This window comes from Lissotriton vulgaris, chromosome 5 (assembly GCF_964263255.1).
Source record: "Lissotriton vulgaris chromosome 5, aLisVul1.2, whole genome shotgun sequence".
Classification (NCBI taxonomy): Eukaryota; Metazoa; Chordata; class Amphibia; order Caudata; family Salamandridae; genus Lissotriton; species Lissotriton vulgaris.
The window spans coordinates 2,025,972,557-2,025,990,274 of record NC_141693.1 but is presented as its reverse complement, the minus strand read 5'-3'; the positions used below and the strand labels follow the sequence as shown (position 1 = coordinate 2,025,990,274).

General features: G+C 51.7%; 1 protein-coding gene across 4 annotated transcripts in view; it reads left to right on the top strand.

Annotated features, from left to right (window-relative positions):
• ODF2 (outer dense fiber of sperm tails 2) overlaps positions 1-17,718 on the top strand; it is a 417,376-nt gene that overhangs the window by 36,885 nt on the left and 362,773 nt on the right. Inside the window, exons 5-7 of one of the 4 annotated variants that reach the window (XM_086924895.1) lie at positions 3,716-3,862; positions 13,480-13,635; positions 14,369-14,524. The exons of the other annotated variants lie outside the window; for them this stretch is intronic. Of the exons in view, the coding sequence (XP_086781021.1) occupies positions 3,716-3,862; positions 13,480-13,635; positions 14,369-14,524 (459 nt within the window). The remainder of the gene's footprint in view (positions 1-3,715; positions 3,863-13,479; positions 13,636-14,368; positions 14,525-17,718) is intronic. 4 annotated transcript variants of the gene reach the window in all.

Genomic DNA, 17,718 nt, shown 5'->3' with positions numbered 1-17,718 from the left:
AGCCCCCTCTGTCTCTGACCATCCATGCAGAGAGGGTCAAACTCTGGATCTGACACCCTCTGTCTCTGACCATCCATGCAGAGAGGGTCAAACTCTGGATCTGAGCCCCCTCTGTCTCTGACCATCCATGCAGAGAGGGTCAAACTCTGGATCTGAGCCCCCTCTGTCTCTGACCATCCATGCAGAGAGGGTCAAACTCTGGATCTGAGCCCCCTCTGTCTCTGACCGTCCATGCAGAGAGGGTCAAGCTCTGGATCCGAGCTCCCTCCCTCCTCTTACCGTCCATGCAGAGAGGGTCAAACTCTGGATCCGAGTTCCCTCCCTCCTCTTACCGTCCATGCAGAGAGGGTCAAACTCTGGATCTGAGCTCCCTCCCTCCTCTGACCATCCATGCAGAGAGGGTAAAACTCTGGATCTGAGCTCCCTCCTTCCTCTGACCATCCCTGCAGAGAGGGTCAAGCTCTGGATCTGAGCTCCCTCCCTCCTCTTACCGTCCATGCAGAGAGGGTCAAACTCTGGATCCGAGTTCCCTCCCTCCTCTTACCGTCCATGCAGAGAGGGTCAAACTCTGGATCTGAGCCCCCTCTGTCTCTGACCATCCCTGCAGAGAGGGTCAAGCTCTGGATCTGAGTCCCCTCTGTCTCTGACCATCCATGCAGAGAGGGTCAAGCTCTGGATCCGAGCTCCCTCCCTCCTCTTACCGTCCATGCAGAGAGGGTCAAACTCTGGATCCGAGTTCCCTCCCTCCTCTGACCATCCATGCAGAGACGGTCAAACTCTGGATCTGAGTCCCCTCTGTCTCTGACCATCCATGCAGAGAGGGTCAAACTCTGGATCTGAGCCCCCTCTGTCTCTGACCGTCCATGCAGAGAGGGTCAAACTCTGGATCTGAGCCCCCTCTGTCTCTGACCATCCATGCAGAGAGGGTCAAACTCTGGATCTGACACCCTCTGTCTCTGACCATCCATGCAGAGAGGGTCAAACTCTGGATCTGAGCCCCCTCTGTCTCTGACCATCCATGCAGAGAGGGTCAAGCTCTGGATCCGAGCTCCCTCCCTCCTCTTACCGTCCATGCAGAGAGGGTAAAACTCTGGATCTGAGCTCCCTCCTTCCTCTGACCATCCCTGCAGAGAGGGTCAAGCTCTGGATCTGAGCTCCCTCCCTCCTCTTACCGTCCATGCAGAGAGGGTCAAACTCTGGATCTGAGCCCCCTCTGTCTCTGACCATCCCTGCAGAGAGGGTCAAGCTCTGGATCTGAGTCCCCTCTGTCTCTGACCATCCATGCAGAGAGGGTCAAGCTCTGGATCCGAGCTCCCTCCCTCCTCTTACCGTCCATGCAGAGAGGGTCAAACTCTGGATCCGAGTTCCCTCCCTCCTCTTACCGTCCATGCAGAGAGGGTCAAACTCTGGATCTGAGTTCCCTCCCTCCTCTTACCGTCCATGCAGAGAGGGTCAAACTCTGGATCTGAGCCCCCTCTGTCTCTGACCGTCCATGCAGAGAGGGTCAAGCTCTGGATCTGAGCTCCCTCCTCTCTCTGACCGTCCATGCAGAGAGGGTAAAACTCTGGATCTGAGCCCCCTCTGTCTCTGACCGTCCATGCAGAGAGGGTCAAGCTCTGGATCTGAGCTCCCTCCTCTCTCTGACCATCCATGCAGAGAGGGTCAAGCTCTGGATCCGAGCTCCCTCCCTCCTCTTACCGTCCATGCAGAGAGGGTCAAACTCTGGATCTGAGCCCCCTCCTTCCTCTGACCATCCCTGCAGAGAGGGTCAAGCTCTGGATCTGAGCTCCCTCCTCTCTCTGACCATCCATGCAGAGAGGGTCAAGCTCTGGATCCGAGCTCCCTCCCTCCTCTTACCGTCCATGCAGAGAGGGTCAAACTCTGGATCTGAGCCCCCTCCTTCCTCTGACCATCCCTGCAGAGAGGGTCAAGCTCTGGATCTGAGCTCCCTCCCTCCTCTTACCGTCCATGCAGAGAGGGTCAAACTCTGGATCTGAGCCCCCTCCTTCCTCTGACCATCCCTGCAGAGAGGGTCAAGCTCTAGATCTGAGCCCCCTCTGTCTCTGACCATCCCTGCAGAGAGGGTGAAGCTCTAGATCTGAGCCCCCTCTGTCTCTGACCGTCCATGCAGAGAGGGTCAAAATCTGGATCGGAGCCCCCTCCTTCCTCTGACCATCCATGCAGAGAGGGTCAAACTCTGGATCGGAGCCCCCTCCTTCCTCTGACCATCCATGCAGAGAGGGTCAAACTCTGGATCCGAGCTCCCTCCCTCCTCTGACTCTCCATGAAGAGAGGGTCAAGCTCTGGATCTGAGCCCCCTCTGTCTCTGACCATCCATGCAGAGAGGGTCAAGCTCTGGATCCGAGCTCCCTCCCTCCTCTTACCGTCCATGCAGAGAGGGTCAAACTCTGGATCTGAGCTCCCTCCCTCCTCTTACCGTCCATGCAGAGTGGGTCAAACTCTGGATCTGAGCCCCCTCCCTCTTAACGTCCATGCACACAGGGTCAAACTCTGGATCCAGTCCCCTCCTTTCTCTGACCATCCCTGCAGAGAGGGTCAAGCTCTGGATCTGAGCCCCCTCTGTCTCTGACCATTCATGCAGAGAGGGTCAAACTCTGGATCTGAGCCCTCTCTGTCTCTGACCATCCCTGCAGAGAGGGTCAAGCTCTGGATCTGAGCCCCCTCTGTCTCTGACCATCCCTGCAGAGAGGGTCAAGCTCTGGATCTGAGCCCCCTCTGTCTCTGAGCATCCATGCAGAGAGGGTCAAGCTCTGGATCTGAGCCCCCTCCTCTCTCTGACCGTCCATGCAGAGAGGGTCAAACTCTGGATCCAGTCCCCTCCTTTCTCTGACCATCCCTGCAGAGAGGGTCAAACTCTGGGTCCGAGTCCCCTCTGTCTCTGACCATCCATGCAGAGGGTCAAGCTCTGGATCTGAGCCCCCTCTGTCTCTGACCATCCATGCAGAGAGGGTCAAACTCTGGGTCCGAGTCCCCTCCTCTCTCTGACCATCCATGCAGAGAGGGTCAAACTCTGGGTCCGAGTCCCCTCCTCTCTCTGACCATCCATGCAGAGGGCCAAGCTCTGGATCTGAGCCCCCTCTGTCTCTGACCATCCATGCAGAGAGGGTCAAACTCTGGATCCAGTCCCCTCCTTCCTCTGACCATCCCTGCAGAGAGGGTCAAACTCTGGGTCCGAGTCCCCTATTCCCTCTGACCATCCCTGCAGTGAGGGTTGCTATTGTTTTCTCTTATGTTGGCACCATTTCATATTTTTGTAGTTTCCAAATTTGGTTCTTAAAACGCCTTCAGTAATCTGCTTGCCGCTAGTGATGGCTTGGGTTCCCTTATACAAGGCTGTATTTGTATGGCTGTGTTAAATGTTCAGTGCCTTTTACTTGTGGCGCTCTGAATGTTCGTGCAAGAGGCAGATCCTACTTTTGCAGCCTGGTACAACAAGTTGTCATCTATGCTCGTACAGTTCTCTCTCTTTTGTAGAAACTGAGAGTGATTATGTCCTGTTTAAATTAGATTTGGTGGGTGCAACGTTACTTGAAAGGTTCAGGAAATTCTCTGTATCGCCATAAATGATGGACTTCACGCTGTGTAATAGAGGGCCCTGTCGCAGGGTTTATAAGGATAGCAAAGGTAAGGTTGATGGCAGTAGGGCTAATAATGGTACAACATTTATCACCGTGCTTTATCTTTGAATATGCAGGAACCGCAATCAATTCCGAAGATCCGAATTAAGCCTTCCGCCACTCCAAGTGTCTTGCCAACACCCAGCAGTCTATCAAGCAAGTCTAAGGTGTCCCAAGCAGCAGATAGATCAATCAGCAGCACCAGTGCAGGTTCTACCTTGTCAGTAAGTGAGAGCAGGGCTTCTTTATTTCCATCAGTATCACAAGCTTAAGTGAGGGCAGTGACTCGTTCACTTCCATCAGTACCGGCAGTGTACGTGTTACCTTGTCAGTAGGAGAGAGCTGGCTCTTCTTTATTACCGTACGACCACAAGAAGTATTTCCATAAAATAATGCTTGTTAATTTAAATTCGCAAGTATTATTCATTGGACATAGGTGATTGTAGGGATCATTGACTAGTACTACCAGATTAATTGAAGGCTCCCCTCTTTTTTTATAGTATGAGTCGAGGGACAACTAGTGGCGTAACAACACTTGAGGGGGCCCCCCTGCAAGGTACGTTGAGGGCCCCACCCTCCAGAGACTATCAGGAGTTCTCCTGCCAAAGTGCTGTGCTGAGGGGGCCCCCTGCACTGTGGGGGCCTGTGTTACTCCCCTGGGGAAGACGGGGAGACTCTTATTTGAAATCCTTCTCACTCCCTCATTATTTATGAACTTTTTTCCATCAGAAATGTGAGTGCAAGATCTGCCTTGTCGGTGAGAGCAGTGACTCGCTCACTTCCATTAGCACCACGAGTGCAGGACCTGCCTTGTCTGTGAGAACGGAGACTCGTTCACTTCCATTAGCACCGCAAGTGCAGGATCTGCCCTGTCGGTCGGAGCATGGATTTGCTCCCTTCCATTAGCACCACGAGTGCTGGATCTGCCTTGTCGGTGAGAGCGGAGACTCGCTCACGTCCATTAGCACCACGAGTGATGGATCTGCCTTGTCGATCGGAGCACGGATTTGCTCACTTCCATTAGCACCAGGAGTGCAGGATCTGCCTTGTCGGTGAGAGCGGAGACTCGCTCACTTCTCTTAGCACCACAAGTGCAAGATCTTCCTTGTCGGTGAGAGCGGAGATTCGCTCACTTCCATTAGCACCGCAAGTGCAGGATCTGCCTTGTCGGTGAGAGCGGAGATTCGCTCACTTCCATTAGCACCACAAGTTCAGGATCTGCCTTGTTGGTGAGAGCAGAGACTCGCTCACTTCCATTAGCACCACGAGTGCAGGATCTTCCTTGTCAGTGAGAGCTGAGACTCGCTCATTTTCATTAGCACCACGAGTGCAGGATCTTCTCTGTCGGTGAGAGTGGAGACTTTCACACTATCAATAGCACCACGAGTGCAGGATCGGCATTGTCAGTGAGAGCGGAGACTCTCTCACTTCCATTAGCACGACGAATGCAGGATCTACCTTGTCAGTGAGAGCTGAGACTCGCTCACTTCCTTTAGCACTGCGAGTGCAGAAATTCCTTGTCGGGGAGAGCGGAGACTCGCTCAGTTCCATTGGCACCGCAAGGGCAGGATCTGCTTTGTCGGTGAGAGCGGAGATTCGCTCACTTCCATTAGCACCACGAGTGCAGGGTCTTCCTTGTAGGTGACAGCGGAGGCTTGCTCACTTCCATTAGCACCCCGAGTGCAGGATCTGCCTTGTCAGTGAGAGTTGTGTCTCGCTCACTTTCATTACCACCGCAAGTGCAGGATCTACCTTATCGGTCGGAGCACCGATTTGCTCACTTCCATTAGCACCACGAGTGCAGGATCTTCCTTGTCGGGGAGAGCGGAGACTTGCTCACTTCCATTAGCACCACGAGTGCAGGATCTACCTTGTCGGTGAGAGCGGAGACTCGCTCACTTCCTTTAGCACCACGAGTGCAGGATGTGCCTTGTCAATGAGAGCTGAGACTCGCTCACTTCCCTTAGCACCACGAGTGCAGGATGTGCCTTGTCAATAAAACCAGAGACTCACTCACTTCCATTAGCAACGCGAGTGCAGGATCTTCGTTGTCGCTGAGAGAGGAGACTCACTCACTTCCATTAGCACCGCGAGTGCAGGATCTTCCTTTTCGATGAGAGCTGAGACTTGCTCACTTCCATTAGCATCACGAGTGCAGGATCTGCCTTGTTGGTGAGAGCGGAGACTCACTCACTTCCATTAGCACCGCAAGTGCAGGATCTGCCTTGTCGGTGAGAGCGGAGATTCGCTCACTTCCATTAGCACCACGAGTGCAGGATCTTCCTTTTAGGTGACAGCGGAGGCTCGCTTACTTCCATTAGCACCCCGAGTGCAGGATCTGCCTTGTCAGTGAGAGTTGAGTCTCGCTCACTTTCATTAGCACTGCAAGTGCAGGATCTACCTTGTCTGTCGGAGCACGGATTTGCTCACTTCCATTAGAACAACAAGTACAGGATCTTTCTTGTCGGTGAGAGGGGAGACTTACTCACTTCCATTAGCACCACGAGTGCAGATCTTCCTTGTCGGTGAGAGCGGCTTCCATTATCGCCACAAGTGTAGGATCTGCCTTGTCGGTGAGAGTGGAGACTCACTCACTTCCATTAGCACCACAAGTGTAGGATCTGCCTTGTCGGTGAGAGAGAAGACTCGCTCACTTCCATTAGCACCATGAGTGCAGGATCTTCCTTGTCAGTGAGAGCTGAGACTCGCCACTTCCTTTAGCACCACAAGTGCAGGATCTTCCTTGTCGGCGAGAGCGGAGACTCGCTCACTTCCATTAGCAGCACGAGTGCAGGATCTGCCTTGTCGGTGAGAGCGGGGACTCACTCACTTCCATTAGCAGCACGAGTGCAGGATCTTCCTTGTTGGTGAGAGCGGCTTCCATTAGCACCACAAGTGCAGGATCTACCTTGTCAGTGAGAGTGGAGACTCACTCACTTCCATTAGCACCGCAAGTGCAGGATCTTCCTTGTCGCTGAGAGAGGAGACTCACTCACTTCCATTAGCACCGCGAGTGCAGGATCTTCCTTTTCGATGAGAGCGGAGACCCCCTCACTTCCATTAGCACCACGAGTGCAGGATCTTCCTTGTCGGGGAGAGTGGAGACTCGCTCACTTCCATTAGCATAATGAGTGCAGGATCTGCCTTGTCAGTGAGAGCTGAGACTTGCTCACTTCCATTAGCATCACGAGTGCAGGATCTGCCTTGTTGGTGAGAGCGGAGACTCGCTCACTTCCATTAGCACCGCAAGTGCAGGATCTGCCTTGTCGGTGAGAGCGGAGATTCGCTCACTTCCATTAGCACCACGAGTGCAGGATCTTCCTTGTAGGTGACAGCGGGGACTCACTCACTTCCATTAGTACCACGGGTGCAGGATCTTCCTTGTTGGTGAGAGCAGAGACTCTCTCACTTCCATTAGCAGCACGAGTGCAGAATCTTCCTTGTTGGTGAGAGCGGCTTCCATTAGCACCACAAGTGCAGGATCTGCCTTGTCAGTGAGAGTGGAGACTCACTCACTTCCATTAGCACCGCAAATGCAGGATCTGCCTTGTCGGTGAGAGCGAAGACTCGCTCACTGCAGGATCTTCCTTGTCAGTGAGAGGGTAGACTCACTTCCATTAGCACCATGAGTGCAGGATCTGCCGTGTCAGTGAGAGTTGAGTCTCGCTCACTTCCATTAGCACCACGAGGGCAGGATATGCCTTGTTGGTGAGAGCGGAGACTCGCTCACTTCCATTAGCACCATGAGTGCAGGATCTTCCTTGTCGGTGAGAGCGGAGACTCGCACACTTACATTAGCACCACGAGTGCAGGATCTGCCTTGTCAGTGAGAGCTGAGACTCGCTCACTTCCTTTAGCACCGCAAGTGCAGGATCTTCCTTGTCGGTGAGAGCGGAGACTCGCTCAATTCCATTAGCACCGCGAGTGCAGGATCTTCCTTGTCGCAGAGAGCGGAGACTCACTCACTTCCATTAGCACCACGAGTGCAGGATCTTCCTTGTCGGGGAGAGCGGAGACTCGCTCACTTCCATCAGCAGCACGAGTGCAGGATCTGCCTTGTCAGTGAGAGCTGAGATTCGCTCACTTCCTTTAGCACAGCGAGTGCAGGATCTGCCTTGTCAGTGAGAGCTGAAACTCGCGCACTTCCTTTAGCACCGCGAGTGCAGGATCTTCCTTGTCGGTGAGAGCGGAGACTCGCTCACTTCCAGTAGCACCGCGAGTGCAGGATCTTCCTTGTCGCTGAGAGCGGAGACTCACTCACTTCCATTAGCACCGCAAGTGCAGGATCTTCCTTTTCGATGAGAGCAGAGACTCGCTCACTTCCATTAGCACCATGAGTGCAGGATCTTCCTTGTCGGGGAGAGCGGAGACTCGCTCACTTCCATTAGCATCACGAGTGCAGGATCTGCCTTGTCAGCGACAGGTGAGACTTGCTCACTTCCTTTAGCATCACGAGTGCAGGATCTGCCTTGTTGGTGAGAGCGGAGACTCGCTCACTTCCCTTAGCACCACGAGTGCAGGATGTGCCTTGTCAGTGAGAGCTGAGACTCGCTCACTTCCTTTAGCACCGCGAGTGCAGGATCTTCATTGTCGGTGAGAGCGGAGACTCGCTCACTTCCATTAGCATCACGAGTGCAGGATCTGCCTTGTTGGTGAGAGCGGAGACTCGCTCACTTCCCTTAGCACCACGAGTGCAGGATGTGCCTTGTCAGTGAGAGCTGAGACTCGCTCACTTCCTTTAGCACCGCGAGTGCAGGATCTTCATTGTCGGTGAGAGCGGAGACTCGCTCACTTCCATTAGCATCACGAGTGCAGGATCTGCCTTGTCAGTGAGAGCTGAGAGTCGCTCACTTCCTTTAACACCGCGAGTGCAGGATCTTCCTTGTCGGTGAGAGCGGAGACTCGCTCACTTCCATTAGCACCACGAGTGCAGGATCTTCCTCGTCAGTGAGAGCGGAGACTCGCTCACTTCCATTAGCACCACGAGTGCAGGATCTTCCTTGTCAGTGAGAGCACGCACTCGTTCACTTCCATTAGCACCGTGAGTGCTGGATTGGCCTTGTCGGTGAGAGCAGACAATTGCTCACTTCCATTAACACCACAAGTGCAGGATCTCCCTTGTTGGTGAGAGCAGAGACTCGCTCACTTCCATTAGCACAACGAGTGCAGGATCTGCCTTGTCGGTGAGAGCGGAGACTCGCTCATTTCCATTAGTACCATGAGTGCAGGATCTTCCTTGTTGGTGAGAGCAGAGACTCTCTCACTTCGATTAGCAGCACGAGTGCAGGATCTTCTTTGACGGTGAGAGCGGCTTCCATTAGCACCGCAAATGCAGGATCTGCCTTGTCGGTGAGAGCGGAGACTCGCTCACTGCAGGATCTTCCTTGTCAGTGAGAGGGTAGACTCACTTTCATTAGCACCACAAGTGTAGGATCTGCCTTGTTGGTGAGAGCGGAGACTCACTCATTCCATTAGCACCACAAGTGTAGGATCTGCCTTGTTGGTGAGAGCGGAGACTCACTCATTCCATTAGCACCATGAGTGCAGGATCTTCCTTGTCGGTGAGAGAGGAGAATCGCTCACTTCCTTTAGCACCACAAGTGCAGGATCTTCCTTGTCGGTGAGAGCGGAGAGCGGAGACTCGCTCACTTCCATTAGCACCACGAGTGCAGGATCTTCCCTCTCGGTGAGAGCAGAGACTCGGTCACTTCCATTAGCACCACGAGTGCAGGATCTGCCTTATTGGTGAGAACGGAGACTCGCTCACTTCCATTAGCACCACGAGTGCAGGATCTGCCTTGTCGGTGAGAGCAGAGACTCGCTCACTTCCATTAGCACCACGAGTGCAGGATGTTCCTTGTCTGTGAAAGCGGCTTCCATTAGCACCACAAGTGCAGAATCTGCCTTGTCAGTGATTGCTTAGACTCGCTCACTTCCTATTAGCACCACGAGTGCAGGATCTTACTTGTGGTTGACAGCGGAGGCTCGCTCACTTTCATTAGCACCACGAGTGTAGGATCTGCGTTGTCAGTGAGAGTTGAGTCTCGCTCATTTTCATTAGCACCGCAAGTGCAGGTTCTACCTTGTCGGTCGGAGCATGGATTTGCTCACTTCCATTAGCACCGCAAATGGAGGATCTTCCTTATCGGTGAGAGCGGAGACTCGCTCACTTCCATTAGCACCACAAGTGCAGGATCTTCCCTGTCGGTGAGAGCAGAGACTCGCTCACTTACGTTAGCACCACGAGTGCAGGATCTGCCATATCGGTGAAGGCAGGATCTGCCTTATTGGTGAGATCGGAGACTCGCTCACTTCCATTAGCACCACGAGTGCAGGATCTGCCTTGTCGGTGAGAGCAGAGACTCGCTCACTTCCATTAGCACCACGAGTGCAGGATCTTCCTTGTCGGTGAGAGCGGAGACTCACTCACTTCCATTAGCACCACGAGTGCAGGATCTTCCTTGTCGGTGAGAGCGGAGACTCACTCACTTCCATTAGCACCACGAGTGCAGGATCTTCCTTGTCGGTGAGAGCGGAGACTCACTCACTTCCATTAGCACCACGAGTGCAGGATCTTCCTTGTCGGTGAGAGCGGAGACTCACTCACTTCCATTAGTACCACGAGTGCAGGATCTTCCTTGTCTGTGATTGCTTAGACTCACTCACTTCCTATTAGCACCACGAGTGCAGGATTTTCTCTGTCGGTGAGAGTGGAGACTCGCTCCCTTCCATTAGCACCACGAGTGCAGGATCGCCTTGTCGGTCAGAGCAGGGATTTGCTCACTTCCATTAGCACCACGAGTGCAGGATCTTACTTGTAGGTGACAGCGGAGGCTCGCTCACTTTCATAAGCACCACGAGTGCAGGATCTGCCTTGTCGGTGAGAGCAGAGACTCGCTCACTTCCATTAGCACCACGAGTGCAGGATCTTCCTTGTCGGTGAGAGCGGAGACTCACTCACTTCCATTAGCACCACGAGTGCAGGATCTTCCTTGTCGGTGAGAGCGGAGACTCACTCACTTCCATTAGCACCACGAGTGCAGGATCTTCCTTGTCGGTGAGAGCGGAGACTCACTCACTTCCATTAGCACCACGAGTGCAGGATCTTCCTTGTCGGTGAGAGCGGAGACTCACTCACTTCCATTAGTACCACGAGTGCAGGATCTTCCTTGTCTGTGATTGCTTAGACTCACTCACTTCCTATTAGCACCACGAGTGCAGGATTTTCTCTGTCGGTGAGAGTGGAGACTCGCTCCCTTCCATTAGCACCACGAGTGCAGGATCGCCTTGTCGGTCAGAGCAGGGATTTGCTCACTTCCATTAGCACCACGAGTGCAGGATCTTACTTGTAGGTGACAGCGGAGGCTCGCTCACTTTCATAAGCACCACGAGTGTAGGATCTGCGTTGTCAGTGAGTGTTGAGTCTCGCTCACTTTCATTAGCACCACAAGTGCAGGTTCTACCTTGTCGGTCGGGGCACGGATTTGCTCACTTCCTTTAGCACCGCAAATGGAGGATCTTCCTTGTTGGTGAGAGGGGAGACTCGCTCACTTCCATTAGCACCACAAGTGCAGGATCTGCTTTGTCGGTGAGAGCGGAGACTTTCTCAATTCCAATAGCACTGCACGTGCAGGATCTGCCTTGTCAGTGAGAGCGGAGACTCGCTCACTTCCATTAGCACCACAAGTGTATGATCTGCCTTGTCAGTGAGAGTTGAGTCTCATTCACTTTCATCAGCACTGGGAGTTTGGATTCCCAAAGCAAGACTAGAAATAATGAAAGGACTGTTTAGGCCTTGAACTGCACTTGTAAGTGGTTTGCTAGCTTGATGATCTGCACACCCCATTCAGTTGTTGGATATTCGATTGTGGCTTCCTAGGAGTAGAAGGTGGCTACTCAGCTAGGATATCCTCTCCTGCAGAGAGGCCCCTCTGTAATAGGTACTCACTAATAGGTACTCCCTCTTGGGGAGAGGAGTTGGCCTAACGGCTAAGGCGGTTGTCCTCCAGTCAGGGGAACTGGGTTCGAGTCTCGGCAACGACGCTGAACATTCTGTGATTCTGGGCAAATCACTTAATCTCCCCGTGCCTAACAGAAAGTTAATGTGTCCTCATGTAACGCAACTGGTGCTATGTAAAGCGCTCTGATACCCGGTTCGGGTCAAGTTCGCCCTATATAAAACTCTGGAAAAGAAAACAAACTTGTAAATCGGAGTTATTTTCAGATTAGCTCTGCTACATTTCTTTTAAGCGCTCCAGAACGAACGACATTCATATTAGTTATTACACTTGATGCACTACATTGACCTTCGTGCACTGGTATTGGCTACTGAGCCGCAGGACTGGCTCTAATGAAGTTGAGAAGGATAAACTGTTTGATAAACCATAATCCAAAGCAAGACTACAAACAGACAAAGTATATTTGAGCCAAGAACTGCACCTGTAAGTGATTTGTTGGCCTGAGGGTGTGCACAGCCCATGTGGTTGTTTTTGGAGAGTGGAACCTTGATCACTTCCATCGAGTGCAGATGTGTTGAGACGGAGCCGGGCATCCTTCCCTTCCAGGGATGTTGAGCACAGGCTCACTCGGCCATGTTGGAGATACGCGAAGGATCACCGCTCCCTTCTTTCCGTGTGACCCCGCGCTTCAGAGTTAGACAGTCCTTTGGTCTCTTACTCTGTTTTTGGGTGATATTGAATAGTCCGATTTAATAAGCAGAAGTTTCTCTCCAACTTAATGTGTCTCCTCTAGTGAAAGGTCCAGTGGAACACAGCTCCAACTGATCTCTTACTCCATGCTGCGTGAAAGAGCTTTATGGATCACAAGTTCTCCCGTCTGATACTCCATGTGCCATAGACAGACTTAGACAGGTTGAATGAAATGCTAATTTTTTTCTCAGTGTTATTGCATGCTGGTGGACAGACTCCATGGATTGTCTGTTGCCTCACCCTGGAGTGACATACTGGTGGATGATTAGTTGTTTCTCTGATACACTCTCCTTTGGTCTTCAGTGTGCTGTGCTCTGCTAAGAACTAGGACTAGGCGCTGGTTGCTTTCTGGTTTATGGCTGCGTCTGGATTCTGATGCCAGGAGTGGATGTAAAGCTCCATGACTAAAGAGAGGGCATGGGTGAGTCATGTATGTGTGAACAAGGGTTTTAATCACTCCTCCTCTTTCTCAGTAATGACTCACACCAAAGCTAAAGACCCTTTGTTTAATCAGGGAAGGACAGTCCTTCAGAAGGTCGCTAATACCCCATGTTTCAAAAGTTACTTTAGTTTTTTTTTTCTTCTAAGTTGAGATGAATGCTTGCACAGACATTTCAATGCTTCAACCGTTGGCACCTGCTCTCATGCCATGCAAGACTGAAGCAGGCCTATTTATTTTTAAAATCTTTTCTCACTGGATCCCACCTCAAGATGAATCTATTCTCTGTGCTTATTTGGAATTTCAGATCTTTTATTTAAAATTCACCTGTGGTGGATAAATGTCCTTTGATTCTGTCCCTCAGTTACCTACAAGACGGACAAATCAGAAGGTGTTAATTGATCCTATTTGTTTGTTAAGATAGTTGACTTATTTCAGCCACTTCTACCTATAAAAGATCCACAGCCTTTTTCTGGACTGACGGACCATGGGGGCTCTTGTAATTTGGTCCCTTAGTAGCATGAGGTATGAGTGACGTAGAAAAGGGCTCTTGTTGACTAATACAATTATTGGCAAGTAATCTAAACCATAGAGTGGTAGATTTATATTTCAGTAAGAGCAGCTTGGCAAAAATATTTTGGAAGCCCTGGGTAGCCGCAGAGGCCCAGTAATGAAACTGTCTTTGGGTACACAGGAGCAGCAGCCCGCAGTGAGAGACAGAAACCAGGATTCTGACAACCCAGTTCTTTTGCCAACTCTCTCAAGTCTACCAAGCAAGATATCAGAGTCCAGCATGTCGACTGCAGCAGATAGACAGAGCAGTGCCATGCGGGCAGATTCTACTGGGGCAGTAAGTGAGAACAGGGCATTGTTTACGTCAGAGCTGTACACCCCGTGCAGGTCCTACCTTGCAAGCGAGAACAGGTACTCATTTACTTCCAGGCAAGACTATGAGTGGTAATTCTATCTTCACTATGAATGAGAGCAGATCTTTAAGTTCTAGCAGTCCCCCAAGGGTCGATTGTCTTTGCCACGAATTAAGGACAACGCCTCGCTTATGTCAAGGACTCAATGCAAGTGCAAACGGTATACTTTGGCAGTGATAGAGAGTAGGGTATGTTTACATCTAGTTTGGCACTTTCCAGAGGTATTGGATCTTAATCTATAATACATTGAGTCCTTTCAGCCTGTGAAACTATTCCTTGAGTGATATACTTGTTGTTCCTCGAGCCATATGGGACAAAAAGGACCACATGCCCCTTCTGTCTCAGACGTGATGGACCAAGCGTTCGGTACATCTCTGCAGCCTCATGTGGCAGGGGCAGATTGCATTCAATACCAGCGCCTCTGTATCTGTTAGACCAAGTTACTATTCCTCGCCTTTGTATGTCAGCAGCTGGCACAATCAGAACTGGACCCTTCTGCTTTCTGAGGCACTGGCAGAAGGCCACTCCCAGGACTGGCTGTGAGGTATGAACAAGAGCTAGATTATGTTGTCAGAGTAGTCGCAAATAAGCAGAATCATTTAGGGAACCCCAAGTGACAGCAGAGGGCTAGTAATTAAATTGTTTTTGAATACACAGGAACAGCAGTCAGCGATGAGCGATCATATCCTGGCATATACCACCCCAGAGGACTTGGCACCTCGCACAAGTTTTTCAAGCAAGTTGTGCGAAACCTGGTTGTCCAGCGCAGCAGATAGAACATGCAGTGACATATGTGCAGGCTCTACCTTGGCAGTAAGTGAGAACGGGGCCTCGTTTGTATCTATTAATTCCACCAGGCAGGTGCTATCTTCTCAGGGCATCCTTTGCACCCCTGGTACCACAGGTGCAGACGGTGAGAACAGGACCTCGTTTGTATCTATTAATTCCACCAGGCAGGTGACATCAGGGCATCCTTTGCACCCCTGGTACCACAGGTGCAGAGTTTACCTCTCCAGTCGGTGCAAACAAGGGCCTTGTTTTCTTCCAAGCAGTACTGTGTATGCAGTTTCTTTCTTGGGCTTACATGAGAGCAGGGCCCCTTTTTGTAGCTGGAATCTGTTATAGATTGACATGCTGTATGTTATTTTTGCATCTACAAGTTGTATCCAGAAAAAATATTTTGGAGCGAGGAGGAACCTTTATTTTTAGTGTCGACCAGAGGGGAATTCAGAGTGATAACTTTAACCATAAGCACATAATGCCTCACTGCGTTGCATCTCTTTTAAAATGTTATTTTTCACCACCTAATTCAGAAGGATGCACAAAGTAGGATACTAAAGATTAATTGTTAGCATCAAAACAAAATGCAACCGACTGAATCTAGCTAAATGTGACCACTTGGAACTTGTACTAAAGAGGAACAGATCAATTTGAAGGCTCACAGCCTTTTCATATTTAACATAGACCTTAATCATAGTGGCGCCCAGATTGTTCATAATGATATCTGTGCTCCTCTTCTCTCTTCTTGGGGGGTTCTTTCTTTCGTTGATCAACAAAACTCCTTTCAGGCTCTGCCGTTAGCATCAATACCTGTAGGCATATCAGCAAACAGGGCGTCATTTATGTTTTCCACTACATAAGAACAATACTAAGTGACCGGCTGCCTGGCTTGGAATCCTAAAAGCTTGGCCTGCTGGCTGTTGCAATCTGACACCAATGTTGTTGCAGGTCTCTAAAACGGGACTTGGGTTTTGGCATGGATGATGCTTCCAACGTTGAGTGCATTGAGTTGTACAGGTGGAATAGGCCTCTTAGAAGAGAAAGAGGAAAATGTGTCTGAGGTTATGGAAATAGATATGGCCTTACCAGAGTATCAAATGCATTTTCCAGGTCCAGGACCAGGAACGCGGCCCGGGGGTATCAACTCTGGACCTGATCCTGAACATGGAACAACCGCCGGATATTATGGGAGGTACATCTTCCTGATACAAACTCACATTGGTCTGCGTGCACTAGGGTTGGGAACACTGTGGCATAGCGCTATGCCAATATCTTGCCAAATATTTTATAGTCTGCAGACAATAGAGCGATAGGACAATAATATCCTTGGTGGCAAGGGTCTCGGTCCGGTTTTAAGAAGAATACAATCAATGATTCTCGGAGGGAATGTGGGAGCTCCCCCTCTTCAAGCGCCGCCTCATACATTTCTGCCAGCCTTAGTGCCAGCATTGTGGAGAACGTATGTTAAAATTCTAATGGCAGGCCATCAAGACCTGGACTTTTATTTTTGCCCAGATTTTGTATTGCTTGTATTGCGTCCGCTGGCGGGATTTTTGCATCAAGAGTATCTCGTCAAAGAGCTCTCAGACCCCAGCGCCGGAAACAACGACATCACTCCCTCGCAAGACCTCTGCGACTCACTCGCCTCGTTCTTTTACAGCAAGATCGCCGACATACACAACAGCTTCGGTGCACAGACCACGCACCCAACCTCCGAACCAACGCCCCCTACCACCACCCTCTGCGCCTGGACCCCGGTCAGCACCGAAGACACCACCCGCACGATGAACACCAACCACTCTGGATCACCAACCGACCCCTGCCCCCACCAGGTCTTCAACAAGGCCGACTCCATCATCGCACCCCAACTCCGGGACATCATCAACACCTCCTTCAACACCGCCACCTTCCCGGAGAGCTGGAAGCACGCCGAGCTCAGCGCCCTCCTGAAGAAACCAACAGCGGACCCCACCGACCTCAAGAATTTCCGCCCCATCTCGCTCCTCCCTTTTCCAGTCAAAGTAATCGAGAAGACCGTCAACAGACAGCTTGCCGCCATCCTCAGCGGCCCTCATCCCCCTGGACCTCTCCGCAGCGTTCGACACTGTCTGCCACCGCACCCTAGTGCAGCGCCTCAGCAACATCGGAATCCAAGACAAGGCACTGGAGTGGATCATCTCGTTCCTCACCGGAAGAACCCAGAGAGTCCGCCTCCCCCCATTCAGATCCGAGGCCACCGAAGTCATCTGCGGCGTACCACAAGGATCATCACTCAGCCCCACCCTCTTCAACGTCTACATGAGCCCCCTCGCAGCCATCGCAACACAACCTCAACATCATCTCCTACGCCGACGACACCCACCTGATCCTCTCCCTCACCAACGACCCCGCCACCGCCAGAACCAGCCTACACGAAGGGATGAAAGACGTCGCAGAGTGGATGAAGAACAGCCGTCTGAAACTGAACTCAGACAAGACGGAAGTCCTCATCCTGGGATCATCGCCCTCCGCCTGGGATGACTCCTGGTGGCCCCCTGCCCTGGGTACCACTCCCAAGCCAACAGACCACGCACGTAACCTGGGCTTCATCCTGGACTCCTCCTTCTCGATGACCAGACAAGTCAACGCCGTCTCATCATCGTGCTTCAACACCCTGCGCATCCTCCGAAAGATCTTCCGGTGGATCCCCACCGAAACCAGGAAGACGGTCACCCAGGCACTCGTCACCAGCTGACTGGACTACAGAAACACCATCTACGCTGGAACCACAGCCAAATTTCAGAAAAGACTCCAACGCATCAAGAACGCCTCCGCACGACTCATCCTGGACATCCCCCGAGACACAGCCACATCTGCGGCCACCTGATAGACCTGCACTGGCTCTCCGTCAGCAAGAGGATCACGTTCAGACTCCTCACCCACGCACACAAGGCCCTCCACGACCTGGGCCCCAAGTACCTCAACAACCGCCTGACCTTCTACACTCCCACCCGCCAGCTACGATCGACCAGGTTCGCCCTCGCCTCCATTCCACGCATCCGCAGAGCCAAGACATGGAACTTCCTTCCCATCCACCTCCGGCTAACCAAGGACCATCTCTCCTTTAGGAAGCAACTCAAGACCTGGCTTTTTGAGGAGTAACGGACCCCTCTCCCCCAGCGCCTTGAGACCCCTCCGGGTGAGTAGCGCGCTATACAAATGTTATGATTGATTGATTGTAAGCTGCC